We start from the raw sequence: 27036 nt of genomic DNA, 5'->3' as shown, positions 1-27036 counted from the left end.
TGACCCATAAGCATATGCCTTTCTTTCTGCCAGTTCAGATATGAATGAATTTAATATCATATTTATAGAGATTGCAAGCATTGTTTTCTATATTCATTTTATTTTATAAATGCCTTCTGAGAAAGTTTTAAGTTGTATTTACATTGCTATATCTATTGGTGAGATGTTTTTTACTATTATTAACTATGATTTTTATATTGTGCGTGTGTCTCTGTGTATATGTGTGTACACATACTGTCTGTGTTTTTATGCTCGCTGAAGCATGTACATGTAGGTCAGTAGGCAATTTTTGAAAGTCACTTCCTTCATACTAAGAGGACTAGGGACCAATATTTTTGGGCTTGTGCAACAAACACTTTTATTCACTAGGACATCTCACTGGTCCTGTTAATGGGGTTTAATATTTCACTGTATGTTTTAAAAATTCCAAGTGAGAACACGGAGGAGCCAACTCAGATAGCTCTGGTGACACACTCCTCTCATTGTGCAGGACACCACTCTAGATGACAAGTATGTCTGGGTACTTGTTTTTTTTTATTTTCCATTTTTAAAAGCATTTGTGTTTGGTGTGTGTGTGTGTGTGTATGTGTGTGTTTGTGTGTGTGTGAGAGAGAGAGAGACAGAGAGAGAGAGAGAGGGAGGAGAGAGAGAGAGAATTTGGAGGCTCCAGATTGATGACTGGAATTATCTATCTATCTATCTATCTATCTATCTATCTATAAAATAAATATATTTATATAGATTTGTATATTATATGTATATACATGTAATTTATTAATTATATAAACATATATCATTATAAATAATACATATACTGGTATATATTTATTTTTATATATGTTATACTCTTAAATATATTTAATTATTACAATTTATAATTTATTATAACAAATATAATTTATTTATTATATATGTTCGATATATTAGAAATAAATATTTATTTTTATTCCTTGGTAGGGCCCTTTAATTAGAACCAATGCTCATACATATAATTAGCCTCTTCTGGGATACCTGCTCCTGCTCCCTCAGTCTGGAACTGTAGATAAGATGCCATGCATACCCTGCACAGACCTGGGTTCTGGGATCTGAAAACATTTCTCAGCAGGCACTTTAACTGCTGATCCCCTCCCCCCTCCAGCCCCCTGCATGAGGCTCTTAGGGCCTGAGCTCAGCTTTCTGCTCTATGGCCCTCAACTCTTTTCTGTAGCATTAGGCCGAGCTACCAGGTGTCCTTGCTTTGTCCCTTTCTCCTTCATTCTAAATTATAAGCTGCTGTCAGATTTATATGTGCAAAACTTGGCTCTGATCACTTTACTCTCCTCCCGAGTGAACCTAAATTTCCTTCCTCTTCATACTAAAATAACTCCAGATGGACCAAAAACTTAAGTATAAAAAAAGAAAATGTATAAAAAAATCAATGGGAAGAAACACGGCTGAATTAATTTAAAATCTTAAAGCTAAGGGGGGGGAAAATGGTTCTAAGCAGGATGTGAAAGTACAAAGCCAGAAGTCAGACCCTTGGTTAATTTCATTAAATAAAAACAAAAGTAACTTATGGCCAGTAATAACTTGTTAAATAAATTCTGACAAGCTGCATAGTTGGTGAGCCATTTCCATAAGAAAGCATTTGTTCCAGTTGTAACCAGAAGATGAGCTGAGCCCACAAAAAGATAACAAAGTAATTAGAACAACAAGCTGATTGACAAACACAAATAGATGTCGCAACAGCAGGAAAGCCACTCAAAGGGTTGAAGATAAGAGGAGACAGAGGTAGATTTTTTTTCCCCCTCACCTGCTAACAGATTAAAATAAAGGTTTAAAATATTTGGCATTAAGGAATAAATATGAAAAGAAATAGAAACATTGCTCAGAGTTTGATAAGTGCTTAGAAGATTTATATTATATTTATTCATATGCTGGTGTGTGTGTCTGTATGTACTATGCATGTGGGGACTCTCAGAGGCAAGAAGGAAGTGTTGGATCCTCCCCCCCCCCCCCCCCCCCCCCCCCCCCCCCCGTGAGCTGCCCCAAATGAATGCTGAGGACAGAACTGGGGTCTCCTGCAAGAACAGCTAGCTCTCCTTTCCACAGAGCCAACTTTCCTACCCCTAAGTTTGATGAGCTTTAGAAAGCAATTTTATAATGTCCAGTAGAACCAGAACGAGCTGCTGTCATACTTCCTGGGTTACAAACTTGCTATAGAACTGAAGCCTTCCTGTTGATTTCCTTTCCACAGTAAGGAAAATCTCAACGACTTGCCTACACTGATTTAGCACAGCCAGGAAGTGTTTAGTTGGAAATAGAGCAGGAGGTGCACACCTTTGGTCTGACTCAAGCTTTAGGGCATATTAGTTGAAAAAAAAATGCAGTCATTTAAAAATGATTCTTATATTTTCCTGTAAAACACCCAAGAAACTGCTTATGGATATCACACCAGACAAATGGGATCAGGGACCAGTAAGAGGATGTGGACTTTGTTTCATAGCGTACCTTTCAAAGTTGTGGGCATATGTTACTTTTACTTAAAAAAATAAAAGGCTGAACAGGAAATAAAACACCCACATTTCTTGCAGAATAATAACTAAGCCTTTATTGTACATATTTAAGGGCACTTTGGTTTCTGATTTAAAACAGCTTGTTGTAATCTTTTCTTTCTTTTTTTTTTCTCTTCAATTTCTGGGTTCACTGAAATACTTGCTTAACATTATAACTCTAATTATTTTGGGGGTCTCCCCTCTGCTCCAATGACCCCAGTCTTTGTTCCTGTTTGCTCCCAGGTTGATTTCCACTCTTGCCTTCTTAATTTGAGCCCTCACTGACATGTGAGGTAGGAACGACATTTTTTATCTACTATTGAGCAGAACTACACACTGTGTTTATTTCTTTTGACCCTTAGCCCTGGGGACCACATGCTATGTGGTGGGATGCCCTTGCTATCAGATGCAGAAGAGCAGGATCCTTTGTTGATATGCCTTTGCAACACCTAGGGTATCTAGCAAATAGCAAGACTTGGAAGAGGCCAGAAGTATTTGTGGTCTGGTGGCTTGATTGACAGGTACATGTGCAGGGAGAGTGAGCATCTTTAGGTTAGTGGGCCTGAGCAGGAACAACTATGATCCAAATCGTTCTGAGGAGGTGGATTTAGTGCCTCTCTGCTGCAGAAATTATGACCAGCTACTAGTTTCTCTTGCAGATACCTCCATCCCCAGGGATCTTTATGGGGTTAGTTCCAGTGCCTTTGTAGATTCTATAATCCATGAGTATGCCAGTCCTTTATATAGAACATTTTACCTAAACTGCCATATATGTGTGTGTAAGTATGGTGTTATATGTAAACTATCATAAAAAATTCTGTATAACCTACACTCATTTCTCTTCATGTTTTGCCTCATCTATAGATATCATACACTATCAATGCCATGTAAGTAAATAGTTGTGTTGTGTGTGGGATATGATGACCACAGCAGGAGTCTGGTCAGTAAGGGTACATTTTACATATTTAAAAAATATATTGTCACCCACGGTTGGTTGAATCTGTGCATGTAGACATTGTGATATGGAAGCTGCAGTCTGTGTACTGTGGGAGGTGACTGCCCCTGGGCCCTAAGAGTCTTGGTTTGGGGCTCTATGGAGGCACAGCCTGGTTTCTAGTCCTTGCTTCCTTCTCCACTAAAAGTACCAACTACCATAAGAGTCTCTTTGTATCTGAAGCTCCCAGTGAGGAAGGTTAAAGTCCACCCATTCAGGTGTCAGCTCAGCATTTGTATAATGTGGGAGTTGCATTCCTGAGCTGCTGGCCCCCTTTCAGAACCTGCCTAGTTGAGATGCCACTTCCCTGGCAGTCAGGCACTTAGGCTGAGAGAGAGAGAGAGAGAGAGAGAGAAAGAGAGAGAGAGAGAGAGAGAGAGAGAGAGAGAGAGAGAGCACTATGCACTCCCCCTCTACCCCCGCTCCTCGCAAATTTTCTCTAACAATTAACACTGCACTAACTTGACACCCCTCTTTCCTTGTTTGGCTTTGTAAACCCTGGTCCTTTTTTTTTTTTTCTATTAATTCCAGACATTAATATTTTCTTTCATGCAACTGCCGCCATTCACCCGTGAAACAGTTTGAACATTATGTAGCTGTCAAGATGCTTGGGGATTACCCAGTATGCCTTGCCTGTGAGAAAGTGACACCACAGAGGCCGAGTTTTGAGATGTTTATTTTGAGAGTACGCTGACAAGCATGAAGGTCTGATCCCAGAGTGGCAATTTCATTTAATTAAAGGCCTCTTTTTATTATAGCTTCCCCCCACTTTTTTTTTATATATATATATCAGGATGATTGTTAAGGCCTGACTAGCCAGAGGTGTTCTCTCAAGCTGCTGAAGGAGGGGTGAGCAGATGCTCACTCACCAGTGAGAATTCCACTGAGTGGCTGTGAATGCATTTATTTTTACTAGCCCCCAAGAACTGTTCAGCACGGCTATGTGCTTCAAATGAAGGCTGGGCTTCTGTTCTTAGGCTGCCAAACTGTAGATGGTAGAATTAGACACATATGATTTCTGTAGCTTATTTTAATTTCTTTGTTTATAGTTAGTGCCCTTGTAGTACAAGGAATGCTAACTCGGAAAGCTCCTGCTTTAGTAAAACTATTGACATTGAAGAATGTATACTGTCTTGTTCAATAGCGAGGCCACCTCCCATTCAAATAGCTGGGGGAACATATTCCACTTACTTGCAATGCTTCTGACTATTACAGCTACATGGAAACTTTAAAGGTGCCTATGCGTCAGAATGTTAAGGAATGGTAGTTCTTAATGACATGTAAACATTTGCAGCAAAGTAGTGGAATTAGTTTATGATATAATATTTGCAGATAGTATTGGATTGATTTTCATATCAGAAATTCATTCCAGTGAATATTCTTGGAGCCTGTACGGGGCCCTGAAATTCAACAGTAGGTCCTTGCATGCATCTTCATAGGGCTGGGTTTTACGATGGACCACAAAGCCATAATTTCAAAAGTTTTATGTTAGTAGCATCTTGAGCAGGCCTTCCCTGTCTCCCTGCTGGTTGCTCATTTTCTCTTGTTTCTTCACTGATCTGATACAGATAAGCAAGTCTGTCCTTAGCACTTTAGGTGATCAACACATTCACGTAACACACAGGCACAGCACATAATTCATGTATTATGTTTCTAAGCTTATTTTGCTTTAATTGATCTATGAAATGTGAAGGAAGATCTACCATCAGGTTCTTGTTTGGGGGTGGGGCTGTATCAACTCCAGGGATATTGTGCATTCTCTTTGGCATCCATTTCAAAGCTCCCCAGGAGGGGCCACTAGGGTCAGCTGTGTCAGCTCTGAGGCCAGCTGAGGGCCTGGCTGATGTGCAATTCAGCTGGCCGTGGGTGCGGACAATGTATGCAGCTTTGGTGCAGGTGCAAGAAGGCAGCAAAGAATGTCCACTCTGTTGACTTAATCTCTATGCCCTGGCTTCCAGGCTGAGTCCCCTCACACCGTCTTTTGAATCAGCGGTTGCAGAGACTGCTTTATTTATTATGATTATATTTTAAGGGATAAGATTTTGTTGAATCAACCATCTGCTAAATATTTGGAAGTGACTTCTTTCCCTTTTCATGGACTTTATGCTGATCCTGGGAGGGGCGAGCTTCTCCCCAGGACTCCTGACACTGCCTTGATTTTTTTTCTTTTTTTGAATTTATTTTGTGGGCAATTGAGGGGTGACATATGCACAAAGAAACCACATAAAAAGCTCAAAGAGTCCATTCAAATTCACCCACTAAAAGATAAAATGGAATTAGTCATTTGCCCTTAAATTGTAGCATTTCTCCCTTCCCGTGACACCTCTAGGGTTTCCAGTTCCTGCACAAAGGGACACTGATCTCCGTGTGTTCTCTGGCTTGCTTCGGGCCTGGGGACTGTGGGGAGAATCCTGACTTGATAAAGATGGCTAGATTTTTCTACATGTATTTTAAAATTCTTTCTTGTTCTCTTTTTCTTTTAAAGGCACAAGTGATCCGTATGTGAAATTTAAGCTGAACGGGAAGACACTGTACAAAAGTAAAGTGATATATAAGAACTTGAACCCAATTTGGGATGAGATAGTTGTGTTGCCAATACAAAGCCTTGATCAAAAGCTTCGTGTGAAGGTAATAATCCCGGCAGCTTTCAAACCAGCTCCTGTCTTCAAAATATTTACTCTTCTGTAGTTCTCAGGCCTCCTTAAAAGTGAACTTGCCTCAATTAATCCTTCCATTATTTTCCGAGGCTGGACTAAAATATTACTGTAGGAGAATATTTTGTTAAGACTCTTTATGAGACCGTGTTTCCCTCAAATCAGGGAGATACGTAAGCTACAAAGTCACTGTGTACTGTGTAAATAATGTTCTTATTGGCTATATTTAAACTTACTTAGTGTGGAAGAATTATTACTGGCCCTGAAGTGGTGACAAGCGTAGACACTGTTCTCATTAGAAAGAACTTTATACTTAATAGAGCTGCAAGCTACCAGGTGTAAGCATCAATTACTCCAACATCTGGGTTAAAACTGAACGAGTTGAGCACAGAATAGGATGGCTGTACAGTAGTTAGCAAATTTCTATTTAATTGGCAGATTTGCTCACCATGGAACATGCTAAGTTTTAATGAGAGGCCAATTAAACTACAGGAAGAGTCCATGGTGTATAATATTTTGTTGTATTTGACCACTGCTTCAAAAGTCTTTTTTGCTTCTGTTTTGAGCACAGTTGGCAAAATAGGCGATTTATTCCTCTGTATTGGCTTGCCTGTATCTGTCTTCAACTCCACTGTGCAAATGATTGTAATGTTTGAAAGATGGATTTTGGAGTCCCCAGCCTATTCTGTATGTTAGTAATGGGATGAACCTAGCTCGTTTGAACAGCCCTGTGTGCTAATGCCCAAACCCTTTTCTAGGTCTATGATCGAGACTTAACCAAGTCTGATTTCATGGGTTCTGCCTTTGTCGTTCTCAGGGATCTTGAACTTAACAGGTATCGTATTTTTACCTTGAATCATTATCAGTGAGTTTTGGGGGAAACCTATGTTTATATTAAATGGTGCTTATTTAGATTTTTTTTAAAATATTAAGGTCCATAATTTAACAATTTGTTTTTAATACATTATTTTGGTGGTAGAGCAGGAAGATCAGTGAACCAATGTTAAGTTTGATAATACCAGAGTTTTTCCCCCCCTAGGAAATTTAGTTTTACCAAATGTGGTTCTCTATCCACATCCTGCTGCCAACAAACACCTCACCGTGTTCAGTCTTTATGCAGAGGTAGTGGGGCCTTTGTCGTGAGCTCCTGATGTATGTACTTTTATGTCCTGTTGCCAATTAGTGTTAAAAATCACATGCTGTGTTTTTGCTTGCAGGACTACTGAACATATTTTAAAATTGGAAGATCCAAACAGTTTAGAAGACGACATGGGAGTGATTGTGTTAAATTTGAACCTAGTTGTAAAACAGGGTGATTTCAAGAGGCATGTAAGTGTGGACCTTTCTGTTTAATCTCTCCGTGGTGATGGCTTTTTGAGGACAGTCTGACAGACTGTCAATTGTATATTAAGTGGGAGAAGTAAAATATTTGCATCAAGTATCAGTGTGTGGTTATGTATGCTCTCTCTCATGAACCACTGGACAGACAACCCAGGTAGTAAGAAGTTACCTGGCTGACTTAAGGTATGGTTAGGATAGCTATTAAACTCCAGAATGTTTTGCCTGGATACACAAACCCTTGTAAGTAGAGTTTTTCTTAGTTATCAGAGTCTCCCTTTAGTCGTTCTTAGATGCTGGGCGACTTTCATATATTCAGTGACACAATCAGTTCCCAGAATTTAACATTTACATCATGGATTCTGAGACAATCAAGTGTCCACTTACAACACACCAAGGCCTTTGCCTTCTTTATTTGCTGTTGCTTTTAGCTGCTGACTTTTCCACCGGGTGCGTGTTTGTGAAAATGCAAATGTTAATGTTCTCTTGTCTACCACATGGAAATTTCTCATTAGCACACCATATAGTGGCGATGTCTGCACCGTCAGTGAAGCATTTGATTTTGTTAAGATAAGATAGAAAGTCTGCTCTTACAAGTAAACATGCTGATGAAAATTATAATCTCATTTTCATATTCATGAATTGTACATTATAATTCCAATAATTAAAATAAGAACACAATGTGTTTGATTACAATTTACTAAAAGATTAAAAAAATAAAGCTGAAGGGGTGACAGGAGAAAGAATATTTTTGTTATATTCAAACCTGCAGAGTCCAGTATGAAAATCTGAAGCCGGTTCACAGCTGGGCTTCTAATAACACCTTCTAAATTAAAGTAAATGTTCTTCATTTTAGCTATTGGTTAGTCTTTCTGTTGGAATTTATTTCATAACGAAGACTATAACTAATTTACTAGTAAACTCCCAGAAGCTGGCTTAAAGTAATAGGAAAAGTATACTAAGAATTTTTCAATTGTCAGTGTCTAGTAAACATTAGATTTTAAAATTTGAATTCCTTAAGATCATTTACTTTAAAAAATGACAGAATAAAATTCTAATGTAAACAAACATACACACTTGGGACCTCACTGAAACTGTCGATAGGATGAGGACGAGCCTGGTTTTCTCTGCCCCCTCTATCTGGGGCTCTTCTTTAGCCTCCTTTTCATCCTGTTGTGATTAATTCAGAATCTGTGCCCCTAGATGCACTATTCAAGTGTATAGTAGGTGTCAGGTAGCTTGAGGTGGGTGCTAGGCTAAATTAATATGTGATATGGATAAGTATTAGAACCAGGTGCCTGTGGTGCACCACTTAAGAGCCATTGTGTTTTTTTTCCAATTTCTTTGGTGACTTTTGTAAAGTTGGTTTCTCCCACGGAAATGGCTGCACCTTTTGAATGTTTATACGTCTCTCGCTGGACCTATGCTCAGCAATCATATCGCCTTTCAACTGCATTTCGGAATCACCACATTTGGAACTTTAAAGGAATAGCAGTTTGATTTCAATTTATCTCATCCTGCAGAGCAGTTAATGTGAGGAGCAGCGTAGGTTTGCACTTGGGATGCACCTCGAACTCTGTCTCTTCAAGGTTCAAAGAGTATGCTTTGTCTTTGTCTAACTTAGCCTGGCCCCTCTTAATATTTGAGCCCCATTCGCTGCCTCCTCTGTTGAGGTTGTTAGAATTTTCTGCTTACTTATGTGCTCTCCTTACGCCCAGTAGAAGCTAACTGTACAGGGTATTATATAGACTCTGAAAACAGAATCACACAGAGGACTGCCTGTCTCATTTACTTTGCATTACAATTTCCTTTTTTTTTTTTTTTTTTTTTTTTTTGCTTTATACAATTGATCTGAGCATTACCAAAGGGTCAATCATGGAGGGATGATTTATTATGAACCATACATAGTTTTTTCTCTTACAGGGCTATCACAGTCCATTTGGTTATACTAAATAGAAAAAAAATCTTTTTATTAATATTAAGTTGATAATAAAAAGTGGTTTTATTTGAGTTTTTTATGTGGACTAGCCCTTGGTCCTGGAGTGCAGTAGATTTATGTAATTAGTATGCTTGGTTTATACATTTTTCCACTAATGTGTAAACTGTGGAGGAGTTCTGGCTCAGCTTCTCAGTTTTGTACCCATTTTTCTTGCTAGCAGTGAGTCACGTTTTCTGGCTTTAGAACCAAAGTGAGAATAACATTCTTTTATTTATTTATTTATTTATTTATTTATTTATTTATTTATTAGATCTTTCATTTACACTTCAGATGCCATCCCCTTTCCCCATCCCCCCCTTAGAAAACCCCTATCCTATGCCCCCTTTTCCTTTTTGCATTTATACATTTTTTTAAAAAAATGTTAATCATAGGCTTTATAAGTTTGGTATTGTTCAGTCAGAGGTGTAACCCACTTCCCAACCTAGATATAACAACTATCTTTGACTGGTGGAGATACATGAACATCTGCCTCCCTGTCTCCCCCCTCTTTCTCTCTCTCATCACCTAGCTTCTCCTCTCTTTCTTCTCCTCCTCTTCTTACTCCTTTTCTTCCTCTCAGTACTCCTCCCACCTTAGCTCCTCCTACACACATCACCCTTCCTGTTAAAATGAAACTTTTCTCTCAAAATACAATTAGAACATTCTTAAGACGTGCAGCTTGTGTCTGTGCTAGATATCTGAGTATGGTGAGCTTGGCCCTGACTAGAAGGCGGAGAGAGAGAACTGCACTTCCCTTTTCTTGGAAAAGAGTGGGGTCATAATTAGCACTGCAGGCTTTGCCAACAAACTGTCGGTCAAGTCTACAGGCTTACTTAACCTCTCTGAGGTGTTTCCCTCATGCCTGGGTAAGAGTAAAGATACCATTATGGGGATTGGAATGATCATGGCATGATCAACTATGGGTGCCAGGCCTAATAGAAATACTCCATATATGGTAGCTTGTAGCATGATAGTAAGGTAGATATCATGTTAATGGCCTAACCTGTTTTATCTTTATCTTCTGTGATTGCTACAGCAAATCAAGCACTTATTAAAAAAAAAAAAAAAAAAAAAAAAGATCTAGTAGCTTTTTGCCCCTTTGAGGTTGCCATGAATTTCAGTGATTGGATTAAGTGAAAATAATACTTGATCTTTTATTGAGAAAATACCAGAATATTTTATTTTAAAGCCTAGTTGTAGCACCTGTCACTATGTTCAGATGCATGATGATGAAGTCACTATTTCTCCAGGACAAGTATTAACGAGGGTCTTATGGGTCCCCATGTTCTGTGCTAGCTGCTGCTGGTGAAATGGAAGTGAATTCCTCTTGGTGTTTATTCTTTTTCAGGTTTCCTCTTGATTGAGGAGACATTAGCAAAGCAGACATGCCATTTGCCTGCATTTTTTCTGTTCCTTGAGCATTATAGTAGATGTGGTCAGCTTGGTTAGATATATAATTTAATTGCAGTATCATGAGTTTAGCCACATTTTAACAAACAGGAAGATAGTGAGCCAGCCAGAGCAGACCATTGTGGTACTGGATACTGACTTGGGAGAAGAGGAGGATTTTTTTCTGAAAGAAAATTTCAACCATACAGAAAATTGAGCAGCCTTTTCAGAACAAAGGAGGGATCAGAAAAAGAACAGTGTGAAATGGGTTGGCCTTCAACACTTTTTCCTTTCTTCACACATTTGCTTGATCAACTAAATTAATTTAATTGGAAAATGATGATTCTAAAGTATTTTTTAGTATTTTTTAATTAGCTTACAAAATACCAGATTTCCATGTGGCATAAGTTCTGCATTCTTTTCTGTTATGTTGACTCTCAAGTTTTAACCTTTAAAAATAATAGAATTATGTTTTCTATTAAGTAAATTTATGGATGACCTAAACACAAACTGACATTAGTTAAGAATTTACAAACAATTTTACAGTGCTCCCTAAACGCTGTCAGTAGAAGAAATCTGATATTCCCCTTTTTGAAGATGAAATTATGCTATTTCATTTATTTTTTTAAAATGTACTTATTGAGATTGAATGGTAGTTGTCTGCCAAGGCTGATCCATTCTGAATACTCTGAGGAAATGATTAGTATAGCTACCTTAGCGTGATATTTCTTTGTTTCTAATTTATTTTTTACATTAGCTCATTTTTTTTAATGGGGAGGGGGTGATTGGTAATGCTAACTTTCAGATTTGGGAGTAATAATGTGAATATAATCTGCATTATATGGAATGTCAAGTAGGTTGGTCACATTATTAATGATCCGATGTTTTTCTCTTTCATTTTGATATCTTCACTGTACATTGAAGCGCTGGTCAAATCGGAAGCGGTTAAGTGCCAGCAAGGTAAATTTGTTTGTTTTTGTCTTTATATAATTTGGATAAAAATTCATGTTTTTGATAAATACATCCGTGTGTGTATGTGTGTGTGTGTGTGTGTGTGTGTGTGTGTGTATGTGTGTGTGTGTGTGTGTGTGTAGTATTGCCCACATTTGATTTGTGACAGCGTTCTTTACTTTTTACTGTTTTAATAAATAAAAAGCAAAGGACATTTCTTTAGAGTTTCATTAAGTTAGGGCATGACCAGATGTTGGAACTTGTGCTTGTTTGAGTGGTGACATTTTATATGTACCAGGCATGTTAGAATTTTACACTTCATTAAGCTTGAAGCACTTAGACTGTGGCATGGTTAGCTGCTGTCCCTTCAGGAAGTTATTTGCCATGAGAAGGTAAAGTGATTGCTTCAGGGGCCACATGGTGAAGATGGGCTGAATCCGTGGAGGCCTTTATATGTCTCAGTCATATCTTCTGGATCAAGACTACTTCTTAATTGTTAAGTAGAAATATTTCTTCATGAAGTGCTGGTGGGTTATAGATCATTAATATATCTAAGTGATTGCATGATATTTTACAATTTAGTAGGAATACCAAGGAAAGGGTTCTGAATTTATTCTTAAGTTAATAAATTACAAAATTATAAATTAGGTAATTAAATGGCAAAATTACACTGAAAGATCCCCCCAAAGTATTTTTAACCTAACTTAGCAATTCTTGCTCCTTTATCAAGAGATGTAGAATTCTACTTAAATGAGGTAGTATTTTAGGCTCTGTCAAATTTGATTTCAGAATGTTGGAGCTAATTCATGCCTGTAGTAGAAAGAGGTTCTCCAGACAATCACTTGAATAAGCATGAGTGTGTGTGCACATGCAGTTTCTAATTGTAAGTGTACAATATCTCAGTTGATTATAAAATATGGAGTCTGCATTAAAATCAAGAATTCTTAATATTTTTGAGAGAGAGAGAGACAGAGAGAAGAGGGAGAAACACAGAGTCAGAGAGACAGGGAAATACATAGAGAGTCAATAAGACTCTCTTCCTTCAGAAATCAGTAGGTGCTGATAATGCTAGCACAACCCGATTCCAGTGCATCTTTCTGCTTCTTAAACATGCTAACAGAATTATGAAAAGGTAACTGGTCCTCCCCACCTCACCAGGTTCCTCGCTCTCTGGTCCAGGTTCAGACACAGAAGGGGGAATGATAACAATGGTGTGCTGTGATCTCAGGCATTCTCCACCTTTGCCTTATTCCTACACAGTCACTAGAGGGTAGGAGAACACCATTTCTCACCACAGAAGGGAGTCCAGCTCTCGTGCTCTGTATTAAGAGTTGCTGTAACCACCCAGAGCAGTAAAGTTTCCCAGAATGCCTTGGTGAAGCCTGACAAAGCAGTATTTTCTCCTTTATTGATTCGGCTACTGCACTAAAACACCGGTACTGTACATCAATAACCATCTTTACTTAGGGAGCTTCAGTCTGTGGAAGAGCACTGGCAGTTTGTGGGGGAACATAAAGGCGAGAAACAGAAATTGTGAGCCTGGGGAATATTGGAGTCTAGGGAGGACAGGAAAGGTTATGGAACAATGGCCAAAGGAATGAAGAGGGGTAGGAAAAATGTCGACGGCTTGGATAAAGATATCAAAAATATGAAGGGGACAGAGGATCCAGAGAGCAGTATTTATATATAGATACAACAGAGTTATGTGTTGAGGCTGAGCTGTGGGCTTTATTTTGCTCTTACTTTCTGGAATTTTGACTTCAGTGCGTGCTGGGCTCAAGAATGTAATAAATGCCCAAAGCCAGTACATATGTTAGTAACATTCCAGACAAGTAAAAATTTGATGAAGATGAGAGATATTCATGTGTGAGACATGAGGATTATATATTGCTGTGCACTTAATGGTGATGTCACCTTCTGTGCATTTGAAAGTATGCATCTTAAGGAAGAAACTGAGATAGCTTATAAATTGTCTTATGAAAAAAAGTACTCGACAATTCTACACCCACTGCCATTAACAGTGTAAACATGGATAAAATTCTCCGATCATATCCCTTTTGATATTTTAAACCCCGAATATCTTTAATTATTTAAAAATATTTGTATGTATAAATGTTTGGTACATGTGTATCTGTATATCACATGCAGGCCTGGTGCTTCTGGAGTCCAGGGGAAGAAGTTGGATCCCCTGGGACTGGAGTTACAGATGGCTATGAGCTCCCATGTGATGCTCAGTATTGAACTTGGAGTCTCTAGAAGAGTGATTCTCAACCTGTGGGTCGCCATCCCCAGGACCGTCACATATCGGATCATTTTTGACTCATAATAGTGGAAAATTTGCAGGAAAATCGCAACAAAATAATGTTATGATTGGGGTTCACGACAACATAAGAAACTGTATTACAAGATTGTAATGTTAGGAAGGCTGAGAACCAGTGCAAGAACAGCCAGTGCTCTTAGCTCCTCAACCATTTCTGCAACTCGTACAAATGTCTTTTTCTTTCTTAGGATTTCATATTATACTTAATATTAGCAAAAGATTACTTTGCTATGAATATCGAAAAATATACCTCTGTGCTACCGAATGCATAACGGGAATTTTAACCTCCATCGGATTTTGACAATGCCTTTATTTAGACAATTGCTTCTTTTTCTCTACAACTTTTGTATTTTTGGGGTTACCTCAAATATTCCCGAGTATGAGTGTCTTTGTGGCATGTTTTAAAATGTATCTTTGATATTTTGCCCTAGATTTCAATGTGATAGTTACAGAAGGACAGCTTTTTAAGATAGGCTTAGCTTCCATCCAGAAAAATCTTTTAAAATGACCATTGAATGGAGAAATCGGGGTTTTATATAATAGATCACAGACTGGCATCTACTTCTTTTTTCATTTCTGCTGTGCAGTAGCCAGTGTGGCCAGGGCTGCTCCAAAACATACTTGGGTGTAGTGCGGTGTGTGCTGCATCTCTATGTAAGAATATTCACAGCAGTTCTGACCACCAGACAGTTTAATGCAAGAGGGGACACAACGGTAACTAGAGACAGGGATAGCAGATCCATGGTGGTTTCTAGACAGCTTGTAGCTCTAGTCTTTCTCTATCTCTCTGTCTCTCTGTCTCTCTCTGTCTCTCTCTGTCTCTGTTTCTCCCTCTCCCTTTCTATTTCCTGCATGCACATCACACACACACACACACACACACACACACACACACACACACACACACACACACACACAGAGCTGTGGGGAGAGGCTCTCCTCATCTGGTCTGTAAAGATGTCGGAACACATGTTCCTTTAGCTGTGGATTTCCTGTGCCTTCCATGCATTTTCATTGGGATGAGTACGTACCTTACCACATCTCTTTTTTGACCTTCTGATTCACACATTAATATGTCAGCCATCTGAGATAAGAGAGGACCCACACCAGTGTAACATTTTTATCGTCTGTTATGAAATTACTTGACTAGTAGTGCCAACTTTTGGCCCTTTTGGCTTTGTAGACTTTTATTGCAGTTTCTGTGTGTTATTGTGGAGGCTGAACTCTGTGGGCTACACTTTCTAGGTTCCCCCTAATCATCTGTGCTCCAGCTGGCTCAGTAAGGGGAGAGAAATTGGCACAAAGCTTGTTTGCTGTAGAAGAGCCTAGACTGGGGGAGGCTAGTGAAAGAATTTGAAGGGGCCCTTGCCTGTCTGCCTGCCTGTCTGCTTGCCTGCCTGTCTATTGTCTGTCTTTTTTGAGCTGTCCTGTGACCAAATCTCACCCAGGAAGAGGAGTGAGTTTAATGATTGCTTTTCTGTTTGTAGTTAGGGAAAAAAAGAGAACCAGTTCTATCCAAATGGTGCCTCTCCATTGATTGGATAAACAGGTCTGACCATACACATTTCTCTATGTGAACTCCCCATGCCTTATTGGTCTGTGAGCCTGGAAGTAGTGTGAGGGAGTCCTTGATACATGAAGAAACATTCAAGGAGTCCAGGGCGCTGTGTGTTTCCTGACACACTCTAGTGAGCAGCATGCTATGCTTTTGGTTCGTTCATTTGCTCACTTCCATTTGAACATGTCCTTTAATGTCTGCTCACAGTAACACGGTTGCACTATATGCTTTTTGGGTTAAACTATGGACTTGGAATTATATGTTCAACTGCCATATATCTCTTTGTTCATAAATCTCTCTCTCCCTCCCTCTCTCTCTCTCTCTTTCTTTACCCCTCCCTCCCTCCCTCCCTCTCTCTCTTCCCTCTGTGTATGCACACGCGTGTGTCTGTTGTTTATATTTAAATCTTATGGATCTATGTATTTCTGTCTTATTCTCCAAATATTATCTGTCATTTAATGCTTTCCTCTATCCTTTTATTGTTGTTAACTCTTGGTGCTAGGAATAGAACTCCAGGTCTTAGGCTAAACACATGGTCTACCACTGAGCTCCACCCTTGCCTTGTCTCTGTCTATTTGCTGTCTGCTCTCTGTAGGTCTAGTTGTGGCCCTACATAGTCTCATGCTGAGTGTCTCAACCCTGACCCTTCTGCTGTTTTTTTTTAAGAAGTTAAGGTCAACATGAAACAAGGCAGAGTGACTTCTGGGATATTCCTGCTTTCTGGAAGCTGCAGCCATGTTCAGGTCAGGCTGTCAACCTGCTAGAGCTCTGTAAGCTTCTATGTGCTCTGGGGTAGAGAGTCAGGACACCATCTTCTTAGGGATGTGACCATATCTGTGTTCTCAGTAGTATTAGACTCAGTCTTGCACCAAAATTTGTCATGGGAAATTATCTTATAGCAGGAATGCTGTCCTGGAATGTAAGTGTGAATTAGAGAATTTGAGTGTGTGGGATGAGTGAGTCTTTAGGGCCAGATAGCAAGACCATCTCCCAGTCCAGCATGGCAGTAGGGGGGGCCCAAGGTTTTGCACAGGGAAGCTTTTGAGAAGACTGGAGTGATGGAGCATGAAAATATGGCCACTCAAAATAATGGAGCTGTCAAGAAAGAGGCAGAGATGATGTTAGGGTTCAAACAACCTGCTCCTAAATATTACTCCCAAACCAGTCACATTTGGAAATTGTTATAATTATTTTTAAAGTCTATTTTAAAACTGTTTTTGCTTGATAGATTTGAGACAAGTTTTTACCACGCAGTTGTGAGTAACTTAGAACCTGTTATGTAGATGAAATTGGCCTCAAACGTATACTGCTTAACCTACCTCAGTCTCTTCCCCTCTTCCCCACAAGGATTGAGATTATGGGCATGCACCACCATGCTCAGTTTAAATACAATTTCTTCACTCCCTGTTAATAATAGAAAATGTATTTTTTTGTCCCAAATTTAGAGAATCATTGACCACATACAGTACTAGTCTATTTATTAAATCTTTTCTTAATTTAGTTTTTTATTTTCACATACAAAACACAAGTGATGATATTTCTTTATAACTAAGAAGATAAAGATAGCATCTTTATAACTCTAGACACAGACAGTGTTTGTATTGTTGGAGCTTTTGCTACAAGTACATGTACAGATATAAATCTCATCTTCCATGTACATGTATGTGTGGGAAACATAGAAAGTTTTCTTTGTATGCTTAGTTGAGGATTTTATGTAGTTCTGTCAGCGCTTATGGCCCAGGACCCTCTTTGGATGTTGTAGGGAGTTGCAGAGGAGGGGCTGTTCTAGAAACTGGGTCCCTGCATGTGTGGATCTGCTCTCACTGTGCTGTAAATCTGTTGACAGGAAGCAGTAGTTTTACATGTTGAAACCACTTGAAAGGAATATTTCAGTGAAGGCTTTTATAGGCTGGTTGCTTTTCTTCAGCTTTGCAAGGGAACAGTCCACAGAGGTGGAGACCCACTTTGCTAGTCAATTTTTGGACAATGGTGGTTGAATTTTTAATTTCCTTTTGTGCATTGGCTTCTGTTGGCTACCTGTGTTGTCACAGAGACTTTAGGACCATAATGGGTATATAGGATATGTTGGCAACTCCAGACCCTTCACTGCTGACACCTAAAAAATTAATGGATTGTATAGTATGTTGCATGTCCCCTGTCTATACAAGTCACTGCTTTTGATCTTTATTCTTTGTTTGTTTATTCTGTGTGGTATTTATATGTGTGGTGTGTGTGTGTGTGTGTGTGTGTGTGTGTGTGTGTGTGTGTAGGTCTGAGGAAACTCTTGGCTATCCTGCCTTATCAACCTTTGCCTTATTCCTTAGGCAAGGGTGGTTCACTGAGCCTGGAACTAGTCAATTTGACCTAAACTGGCTGGCAATTTAGCTTCAGCCATTTTCCTTTCTCCATCTACATTTATGCTGCTAACAACCAGATGCTCATGGTCATGCTGGTCATTTTTTGTGGGTGCTGAGCTGGGGGATTCAAACTTCTGTCTGCATGCTTGTGAAACACATGCTCTTATCCACTGAAGCATCCCACCAGACCCTTATCCTCCTGCATCTTTCATTCCCTTTTCTTTTCCCTTTTGTTTCTTCTCTTTTATTTTCTGGTATCCATTTGCACATTCCATTCTGGAGCTGGCAGGGAATGTAGTGTTGCTGTTGATGACCACAGACCTTCCTCCCACCTCCTAACATCATGGTCAACCTTGGTGTCACCAGGCTACAAGTCACTCTATAAACCCTGTATAAATGTATTCACTTTGAGAACCTTGTGAGATTCTGAAATGAATCTTGGATCCTCCTGGAAGTGGGCAAAAGTTCCTGTAGCATACAGATTCCTTTTCTTACAGCGGAGCTCTGGGTGTGGGGTTATGGTGACTTGTAAGTAAAGAAATCATTGGGGCAGGGGAGGCTGTTTCATTTGCATGGGAATCAGTATGTTTAATAAACTGAGGATCACACCCTGTCTTTATTTTTTTCTATTAATAATTGATGGATGTGCTTTCAATGAACATCACTTTTTCCTTCTAAGAAGAATGAGTGTTGTTCATAGGGAGTGGGGGCCCAGACACAGAGAGATGAATGGATCACATAGAAATACTAAAAGGTTCTGATCCTTGGGGAGGAAGGAGGAAAATAACAGAACCCTGATGCACTATATTTTATTCCTCCTGTCTGGGGAGGAATTAGGGTCAGGACCCAGAAACTTTTCTCTATCAGCTGGTGTTTGTTTCAGCTCAGGTGGGGTGGGTTTCCCCTTTGATGGGTCATTTCCTCCTTGCCTATCAAATTCCAAGCCGCATTAAGATGACAAATCTCCCTTATAGGCAGGGACAGAGACATGAAACCCCAAGTATTCAGCTAACTGAGTGAGTGTCAATGAGTCGATTTATTGTGGGGTGAATGTTTGAAGAAGAGAATATGTTTCACTAACCTTGCTGTGCAATAGAGCACACACTGGATGTGTCTGTCTGTCTGTCTGTCTGTCTGTCTGTCCCTGTCTTTCTCTCCCTTCAGGAAGGAATGCTGAAGAAAGTATATAGAATGTCTTTAGATCACACACAAGTACATAGATGTGGGGTTTGCAAGTGAAATGTTTTTTAAGGTCAAATGAGTAGAATAAAAGTCTTACTTTCTTTCCTATCTGCGTAATATGCAATAAATAATTCTCTTCTTCTACCCTGCCTTTCGCCGGAGGGGGGGGCGGTGTGAGGTGGGGTGGGGGTGGTGGTGGGTGGTGGGGAAGAAAACTTGGCCAGTGAATGAGGAAGTCTATCAGATCAAACATGACTGCGTTAAATACTAAAATATTCAAAGTCCGACGGAGATAGATAAAGGCTTTGATGGAAAGAGGATATTTCCCAGGGACATTACAAGCCATAATCCAGATGTTATGCTGTAACACAACGAGTGTCCATGGATAGATCAGGAGCTTCAGCCAAGCCCTGCCTGATGCAGGCCTCGGCTTTGCCCTCCCATGCTGTTCTGCCATATGGAACCCATCTCCAGCCCCCTTAATAACCAGCTTTGGATTCCATTTTCACAGAGCTCACAGAGCTAAGTGGGGCTGCTTTATAGACAAGTTAGATAGAGGCCTTTCCAAGGTAAACATCCAATTTGAAATTAGGACATACCGCACTGCAAAATTATTTTAGGGCATATTTCATGAACATGTTGCCATTTTTCTTAGGCAATTGCCAGACTGTAGGATGCCCTTTGATCCCTTGTGGACATTACTCCCCGTTTTATAAAAGGGATTTTGAAATAGTTGCAGTGTTGAGGGAGGAATGTATCTGTCGGAACTTTGAAGCATGGCCGTGGGACAGGTCATGCTTTAGCTCGTTGGTTAGGAGTCAAACTTTTAAGAAGGGGGAAAAAAACAGCAAAAGAAGGGATCACAGCAGGACTTATGAATCAAAATCTCATTTTTTTTCTTTAAAGGCAGACATTTCAACTCATGCACTCAAAAAGCTATAAAAAGTGTAAGTGTATATGCTGTGTTTGTATGTACATCTGTAGGTGAGAATACACGTAGATGCATGTCTGTGTTGTGAGCTGCTTTTGTAATGTGATTTTAGCAGTCATCTAATTTCAACTATTTTGCATCTCTTATTGGATATATTGTATAGAAGACCAAGTGATCATTAGGGGTTAAGAGATAATCTTTGTCTTCTTGGAGAAGTGTTTCTCTCCTCTTTCATTATTTTCCCATCTGCATGTTTTGGTCTGCATTAGTACTATGAAATTAGTCTCTCTCTTTCTCTCTTCTCTCTCTCTCTCTCTCTCTCTCTCTCTCTCTCTCTCTCTCTCTCTCTCTGTCTCTGTCTCTCTGTCTCTCTCTCTCTCTCTCTCTCTCACACACACACACACACACGCACATGCACTTACATTCATGAAAGAAAATCACTATGTGCATCATGGATAAATGTTGAGAGTACATCCTTCCATAAAAGTAGTGTTTTTTAATGTTAACACACAATTTTCATCAAAATACAAAGAGTGGCACTGATCCATCATTTCTTGAGAATGATGGAGTGACAGAGTTGTATCAAGTAAGCTCATACATTATTAATATGGACCTGACTTACTACTCATTAGGATAAGTTGTTGCTTCCTGGTGTTTAAGCAAATTGGGGTCTAAATGACCACAAAGACAGAGAAAGTGGATGGTAGGAATAGACACACAAGGTTAGCAATGCATTGGTTTGTCCTGATGCTCAATTACACTCACATTCTTCAGTCCAGGGATCCTTTCCTCTAAAGAAAAATATATGCTCATTAGAATTCACTTATCAAGGAGAGTTTGGAGATGAAGTCTGACAGCTAAATGTGGCAAGTGGATCAGGTGGAAATCCTAACTCAAAACAACTGAGTATGAAGAGACCACTGAGAGATGGGTCCAAGGAGAGCTCCACGGGGTTCTGCGCAGTGCTAAAGGGAGGATGGTTCCTTTTGTTGAGTGTCACGGTGACATTTTGATCCCAGAGAAACAAATATGGATTTCTCACTAAAATGTTGTAGGAAGACACGATGAAGGGAGGGATTGATGAGATCGGTGGAAAGTCGAATGTAGTGAGTGAGGGCATGGAGATTGGTTCTATTTTGTGGGAGCTGAAAATGTACATAATGGGGATTAGAAAAAGTGCAGCCATCATCTTTATCATTTTGTAATAGATTTTTGTCTTCTGTCTATACTGTGTTTAACAGATATACAAATAAAATCATTTAGAAAAAGGAAAACAACAGATTGAATTACGTAGTCCTTCTGGTCTTCAGGAACTCTGAAATGTATTTTTTACTCTCCTTCGCATCCCAACTGGTCTCACCTCAGCCTCTAGATCCACACAGGTTATTTGACCAGCTAGGTCACTGTAAGCTACACTTGAGCAGTGGCTCCTCTCACTGGCATGGGGTTTAAAATACTTTCCTGACCAATGAGGGGGACACAGGATAAATTTAAATGTGATAAAGAAAATCCACAGTCATTATTGTTAAGTCCCCAGAACAATTTTGTCTCTTAGTGCTCTGTTTTCAAAACTGCCTTTCTCCACTTCAACCTAGCCAAACAGACAAAGCCAAGTTTAAGGAATTCTGTGAAAGAGCTCACCAGAGTGGAAGTGCAGACCAGAGCTCAAGCCCCACATTGCTTGCATCTATTTTTTGCGTACAGTGGAAGCAACTCATAGAACGGAGAGCCTGGATTTGCAAAACCAAGAGATACTAATGCTTTCTCCCAAGCCTAGAGAACTTCAGGCTGAAAAGGAGACGGGGAGGGGGCTGAAATTCCTGTGTCTATGTCTGCCAGACTCATTTTGAAGAGCAACCAACATTTATTTATTTATTTATTTATTTATCTATTCATTCATTCATTCATTCATTCATTCATAGTCCTCCTTGATCCGCAACCTACGCCTCTCAGAGTCCCTGAGGAAGAACCAACTCTGGAATGGGATTATAAGTATAACTCTCTTGGAAGGGAAGAATGTCTCAGGAGGGAACATGACAGAGATGTTTGTCCAGTTAAAACTAGGAGAGCAGAGGTACAAAAGCAAGGTAAGTTCTGTTAATTCCACAAGGGAGGACATCATTTTTCCGAACAATAAAGATGAAAAATCTTCCCACTCTTAAGAGTAGAGCCAACTAATGTTAGCCTCCCCACAGCTTTGTTAAATAGCATCCCTGAAACAAGGCAATAGTCTAGATGCATTAAACTATAGTGGGTGTTGCTTAGTGTAATTCATTTTCACATGGATTTCAGAGACAGGAAAATCTTCTCAAATCACAGTTCTGCATGCATGACATCTTCAGTTTGAGAATCAGCAACGTGGGCTTCCTAGACAGCAGGAAGAGGGTAGACAAGTGTTCTTCATAGCTCTAAAAGACAACATTAATATTGGAAAGAAGTAAAAGTAGTTTCAAAACTGTGTGTCCTGTTTTATCTTTCCCTTGTGTGTCTTAACACACAAACTAGATCTGATGTTTCTGAGGTTTGCTGATTTTTGTTGTTTTCTTTTGTGTTTTTTGGTTAATAACGACAACAATATCACCCAACTGCATAAAGTACTAAAAAAATAACAGTGTTTTTTAAACTGTTTTATAAAAATAAATTGTCTGATCCTGCCAATCTAACCTCCATATAGTTCTTAATCTTAGTAATTTGGTGTGGATTGAATTAAAAAAATCATCATTTTTAAACCATAGCAATTTATTAGTTTTTATATTTTTTATAACTATTTTATAACTATCAGATAGGAATAGTTGATATGTTTTATAAGTTAAAGGGGCTAGGGTAATTGAAAGTTATGCCCATTGCAAGAAACCATATTAAACATTTTTTTCCTAGAAAGTTTGGAAAGCAAATCATTTCCACAAGGGTTTTCTGGTACCCAGAAAGCAGCAGAGTCGATATAGATAACTTGGGAAAGGAGGCAGGAAGGCCAGAGGCTCTGTGATGCCCAAACTACAGTGCAAAAAAAAAAAAAAAAAATCCAACATTAGATATCCTTCACTCCAAGGCACATAGTGAACAGAAGCATACAAGATAGATAGGTAGGTAGGTAGGTAGATAGATAGATAGATAGATAGATAGAGAGATAAAGAAATAAATCAGCATGAATGGGATCTGAGATGTGCAGAGAATCCTCTCAAACAGGTCATTTCGGGCAGAGCCTGGCACTGACTACATGAGAATGATCACTTTCCTCTATTGAAGCATCTTTAGCCAGTCATGGTCAGGCTAAGGATCTGTAGAAAGCTTGTTTATCCTGTGAACATTTAGCTATTCAGTGGGAGGTGATATGTAGAATTAGTTCAATGTCTAGCATATGCCCTATAGGAAAGACTGCACTGAATTTATATGTCTAAGGCATCTTTTTCTCCTTTGAATGTAAGCTCTGTTATCTGATACGTTAAAAATGGTATAAAAAACTAGGTGAAGTGACAAAGAGCTGACATGTGTGTGAGCTGCTTGCTCAACATGCTTTTTTTCTTTTTCTTTTTTTCTTTCTTTCTTTTTTTTTTTTTTTTTTTTTTTTGCATAGAAATAGTTGGTGCTGATGATTTAAGTGTTGGCCTGTAACCTTAAGGCCAGACCGAGTCACCAATGCTTGAAATATTTATTCACAAAATCATCTCCATAAAAGAAAGAAAAAAAATGGAGATCTTACCAACACAGCTACCCCATCAGCAATTTGGTCACACTTAGAAAACACAGGAACATGCGTGTGATTTTTCTAAAATTCTTGCTGATGTTTCAAGTATGATAAAATAGAACTTTCTGGTTTTCCCTCTGCCATAGTGTTGGGATTTAGTATCTTCGGACTGAAAAATAGACAGATATATGTTATCACATAGTATCGAGTTCCTACTTAATGTGCCAAGAAGATTTTAATTGAACCTACAAACTGTATGTTTATCTGATGCTTAGACCTGGTCTAATAAACATCAACACAAAGATCACTTGCATTTGATTTGACAGTTAATGCTATCTTCTGTAGGAATGACCAGTTGTAGGCCCCTCATTCACTGCATGTTTGTGTGGATTTTATAGTTCCTTATGCTAGTCTTTTTAACTTGATGGAAAAATTGCTGTGTTGTGGAGTCATTTAAAGAGTAGTCATATGTTGTTAACTTGAGTCCATGAGGGTCCCTTCTATTCCAGAAGTTAAGTATGTCTTGCTAAGAGACCAGTCTCATCATGGGGACTTCCTTCCCTGTAGACATAACATGAATGTGTAGCTGCTATAGCCATGACCTACCTTCTGAGAAAGTAAATCCTGTAACTGCATGTTTTCTAGACACTGTGTAAGAGTGCAAATCCGCAGTGGCAGGAACAGTTTGACTTTCACTACTTCTCTGACAGGATGGGCATTTTGGACATTGAAGTGTGGGGAAAGGACAGCAAAAAGCATGAGGAGCGACTGGGCACGTGAGTCACTCTGCTACTATTGGGGTGGGGGCTTCTGATTGCACAGGGCCAGCTCTGAAAGAATACCTTATCTGTTTGGGTTGAGAGTGGACACCCATATCCTATTCCTAAGAAGCCAGTAGTGAGCTGGGCATCTACTTAATGTGGAAGGGCTGTTAGTCAGTTTTCTAATTGGTAAATGCAGCCCAGTATTCATTGCAGGCTCTAAACAGAAGGAAATAGAGTTCCACTTTATTAATAAGGAGCTCATTTCAGGAACTCCTGATGATAATAATATACTTAATGGTTAGCATATATAGGAACTGCTATCATATTGGCATTCAGATACTGCAGATACTTGCACATCTTACATGATTTGTCTCTGTATTACAAATAATAATATAATATAAAAGCTATGCAAGTGGTTGTTAGATCCCAAAATGTCTTCATGTGGTTACTACGGGCATGTTCTCTAAAGTAAACATTTTACCCAAGGTTGGTCTAATCCACATGTACACTCTATTCATTCAAAGGACACACTGCGGTTTGTGAGCCTGGAAATCTCCATAGAGAGTTATGTGCTGTTTCAGGCCATTGGGATGTATTTGTAAACAGAGCCAAGAGTTCATTTTAGTTTCACAAACTAATAAATAAAAGAAGAAGGTGAGTTGTTCATTGAAAGAAAAAAAAATTCAATGTCCTTGCTGGATTTTGTGACAAACTATCATAGAATCTGGAGCAGCCAAAGCCATTCTGTTGTTTATTTGTTTACTTTTGACTCTTAACAGCTCAATTGATGTGGTTACCCATGGGTAACAGATTATAACGTCAGAATTATAGTTTCTTCCAGGATTGTAGCAAGGAATACAATAAAACCACAAGACCATGCCTAGCTTGTAATAAGCACAAAGGAAATGTGCTGGCCGCAGTTCACCTCACCTGTGACTTCCGGCCGCAGAGCCCCTCAAGCTAGGGAGAGCAAGTTATCCTTGGCCTGGAGAAGAGTGAGTTCTAGAGCTAGGATTTGGAGTATATGGAGCCCATCTTTTATATCTAATCATCCCCTTTTGCTCTTCCCCTAGATGCATAATTTGTATATAAATCTTAAATGAGGAACACAAATTTTTAAAAGGGATGCCAACAGCTATTGGTTGTCAGCTTCCGGCCTGGAGCCAAAACTCAAAGCTGTATGCTGAGCCACTGCTGACGCATGAGAGAGACGTTTTCACCTCTCCTATGGAGCCAGTACACCTTGATGTTTGGGATGCTAGCCAAGGAGAAGGGCTTATTACTCAAAACTAACGATTAAAATAACTTATCTTCTCTAACCCATTCATTTTACAGTGGGGGTGGTGGTGGTGCAAAGAGAACAATAAGAAGTTCAGAGGGAGACATGGCATGAGGCCAGTTAAGCAGTCCTTCGGAGAATGGTCTTTCTCTCTGCAGTTCTTAATGTAAGGTGTGGAACCCTGCAATGTAATGCCCTCCTTGCTACCAATATCTATCTTACATTCCCAAGGTGGCTGCAAGGGGAACTTAGTAACCCCAGATTTCTTCCCTTGTTTCTCTGCACAGCTAACCTGTTATATGGTGTTCCCTGACATGCAGCAAGACACTTACAGCAAGCTGGCTCTCATCTACTGCATAGAAATTACTCCCCACAGTTATATGGGGAGAGGATGCGCCTCTGTACCCAATGTCTACTTTCCAATATGCATGGCCAAGTAGCCACTAAGACAATGGCAGAGCAATCTCTGTCTTGCATCCTGTACCTTCTTTGGGGTGGGCTTTGCCTTTCATGTCTTCTTCTGCATCCTCAGCTGCCTTATCTGGTAGGCAGCTCTCATGGCCTTGTAAAGTCCACTGGGCCAACTGGCTGGATTGCATAGCAAGCTGGGTCATGTCATCTAATCCAGATCCAGAAGTTGAGGGCTAGTGTTTGACAGTCTCTTCATGTTCAGTTACTAGTCTCATCTTGCTTTATTTCTCCCCTGGCCACACACAGGAACTGAGATGCCACAGATATTTCTCAGTCCCTCTAACATCCTCAGCTGTCATACATGCCAGAGCTCTGACAATTTTGAGGGCAGTAGGATCAGAAAGTCGGGACAAAGGCTAAGTTAGGAAATGCAGAGAACGCAGTGTCCCGAAGTGTTATCTGCACAGTGGGCATCTGGGCCATCCCGAGATGAATGGCCCATGGTTATTTTAGTAGGTGCAAATAATAATGCCTTGAACGTCTCATGTCACTGCATTGTCACGTTTCCGTCACATAATAGGAAATACTTTTCCAAATGAGCATTATGTGGCTTCCCAGTGACAAAAAATAACCGAAGACGTCCTGTATGGTCTGTGTGAATTTTCAGTATTCATTTATTATTTTAGCAGTTTCCTGTTTGTAACTGAGATG

General features: G+C 39.5%; 1 protein-coding gene across 5 annotated transcripts in view; it reads left to right on the top strand.

Moving 5' to 3' along the window:
* The window catches only part of Mctp2 (multiple C2 and transmembrane domain containing 2), a 219887-nt gene that overhangs the window by 64966 nt on the left and 127885 nt on the right, over window positions 1-27036 (top strand). For 4 of the 5 annotated variants that reach the window (XM_076935826.1, XM_034495257.2, XM_076935828.1 and 1 more), the window contains exons 5-10: window positions 6014-6156; window positions 6941-7017; window positions 7400-7511; window positions 11812-11847; window positions 22109-22273; window positions 24517-24647. In XM_076935826.1, the coding sequence (XP_076791941.1) occupies window positions 6014-6156; window positions 6941-7017; window positions 7400-7511; window positions 11812-11847; window positions 22109-22273; window positions 24517-24647 (664 nt within the window). Of the gene's footprint in view, window positions 1-6013; window positions 6157-6940; window positions 7018-7399; window positions 7512-11811; window positions 11848-22108; window positions 22274-24516; window positions 24648-27036 lie in introns of those variants that run through there. The other variant, XM_076935837.1, reaches the window with a different exon arrangement.

Source organism: Arvicanthis niloticus, chromosome 1, assembly GCF_011762505.2.
Source record: "Arvicanthis niloticus isolate mArvNil1 chromosome 1, mArvNil1.pat.X, whole genome shotgun sequence".
Taxonomy (NCBI): Eukaryota; Metazoa; Chordata; class Mammalia; order Rodentia; family Muridae; genus Arvicanthis; species Arvicanthis niloticus.
Note: the sequence above shows the minus strand (reverse complement) of the source record. Positions and strands in the feature narration are given on the sequence as shown.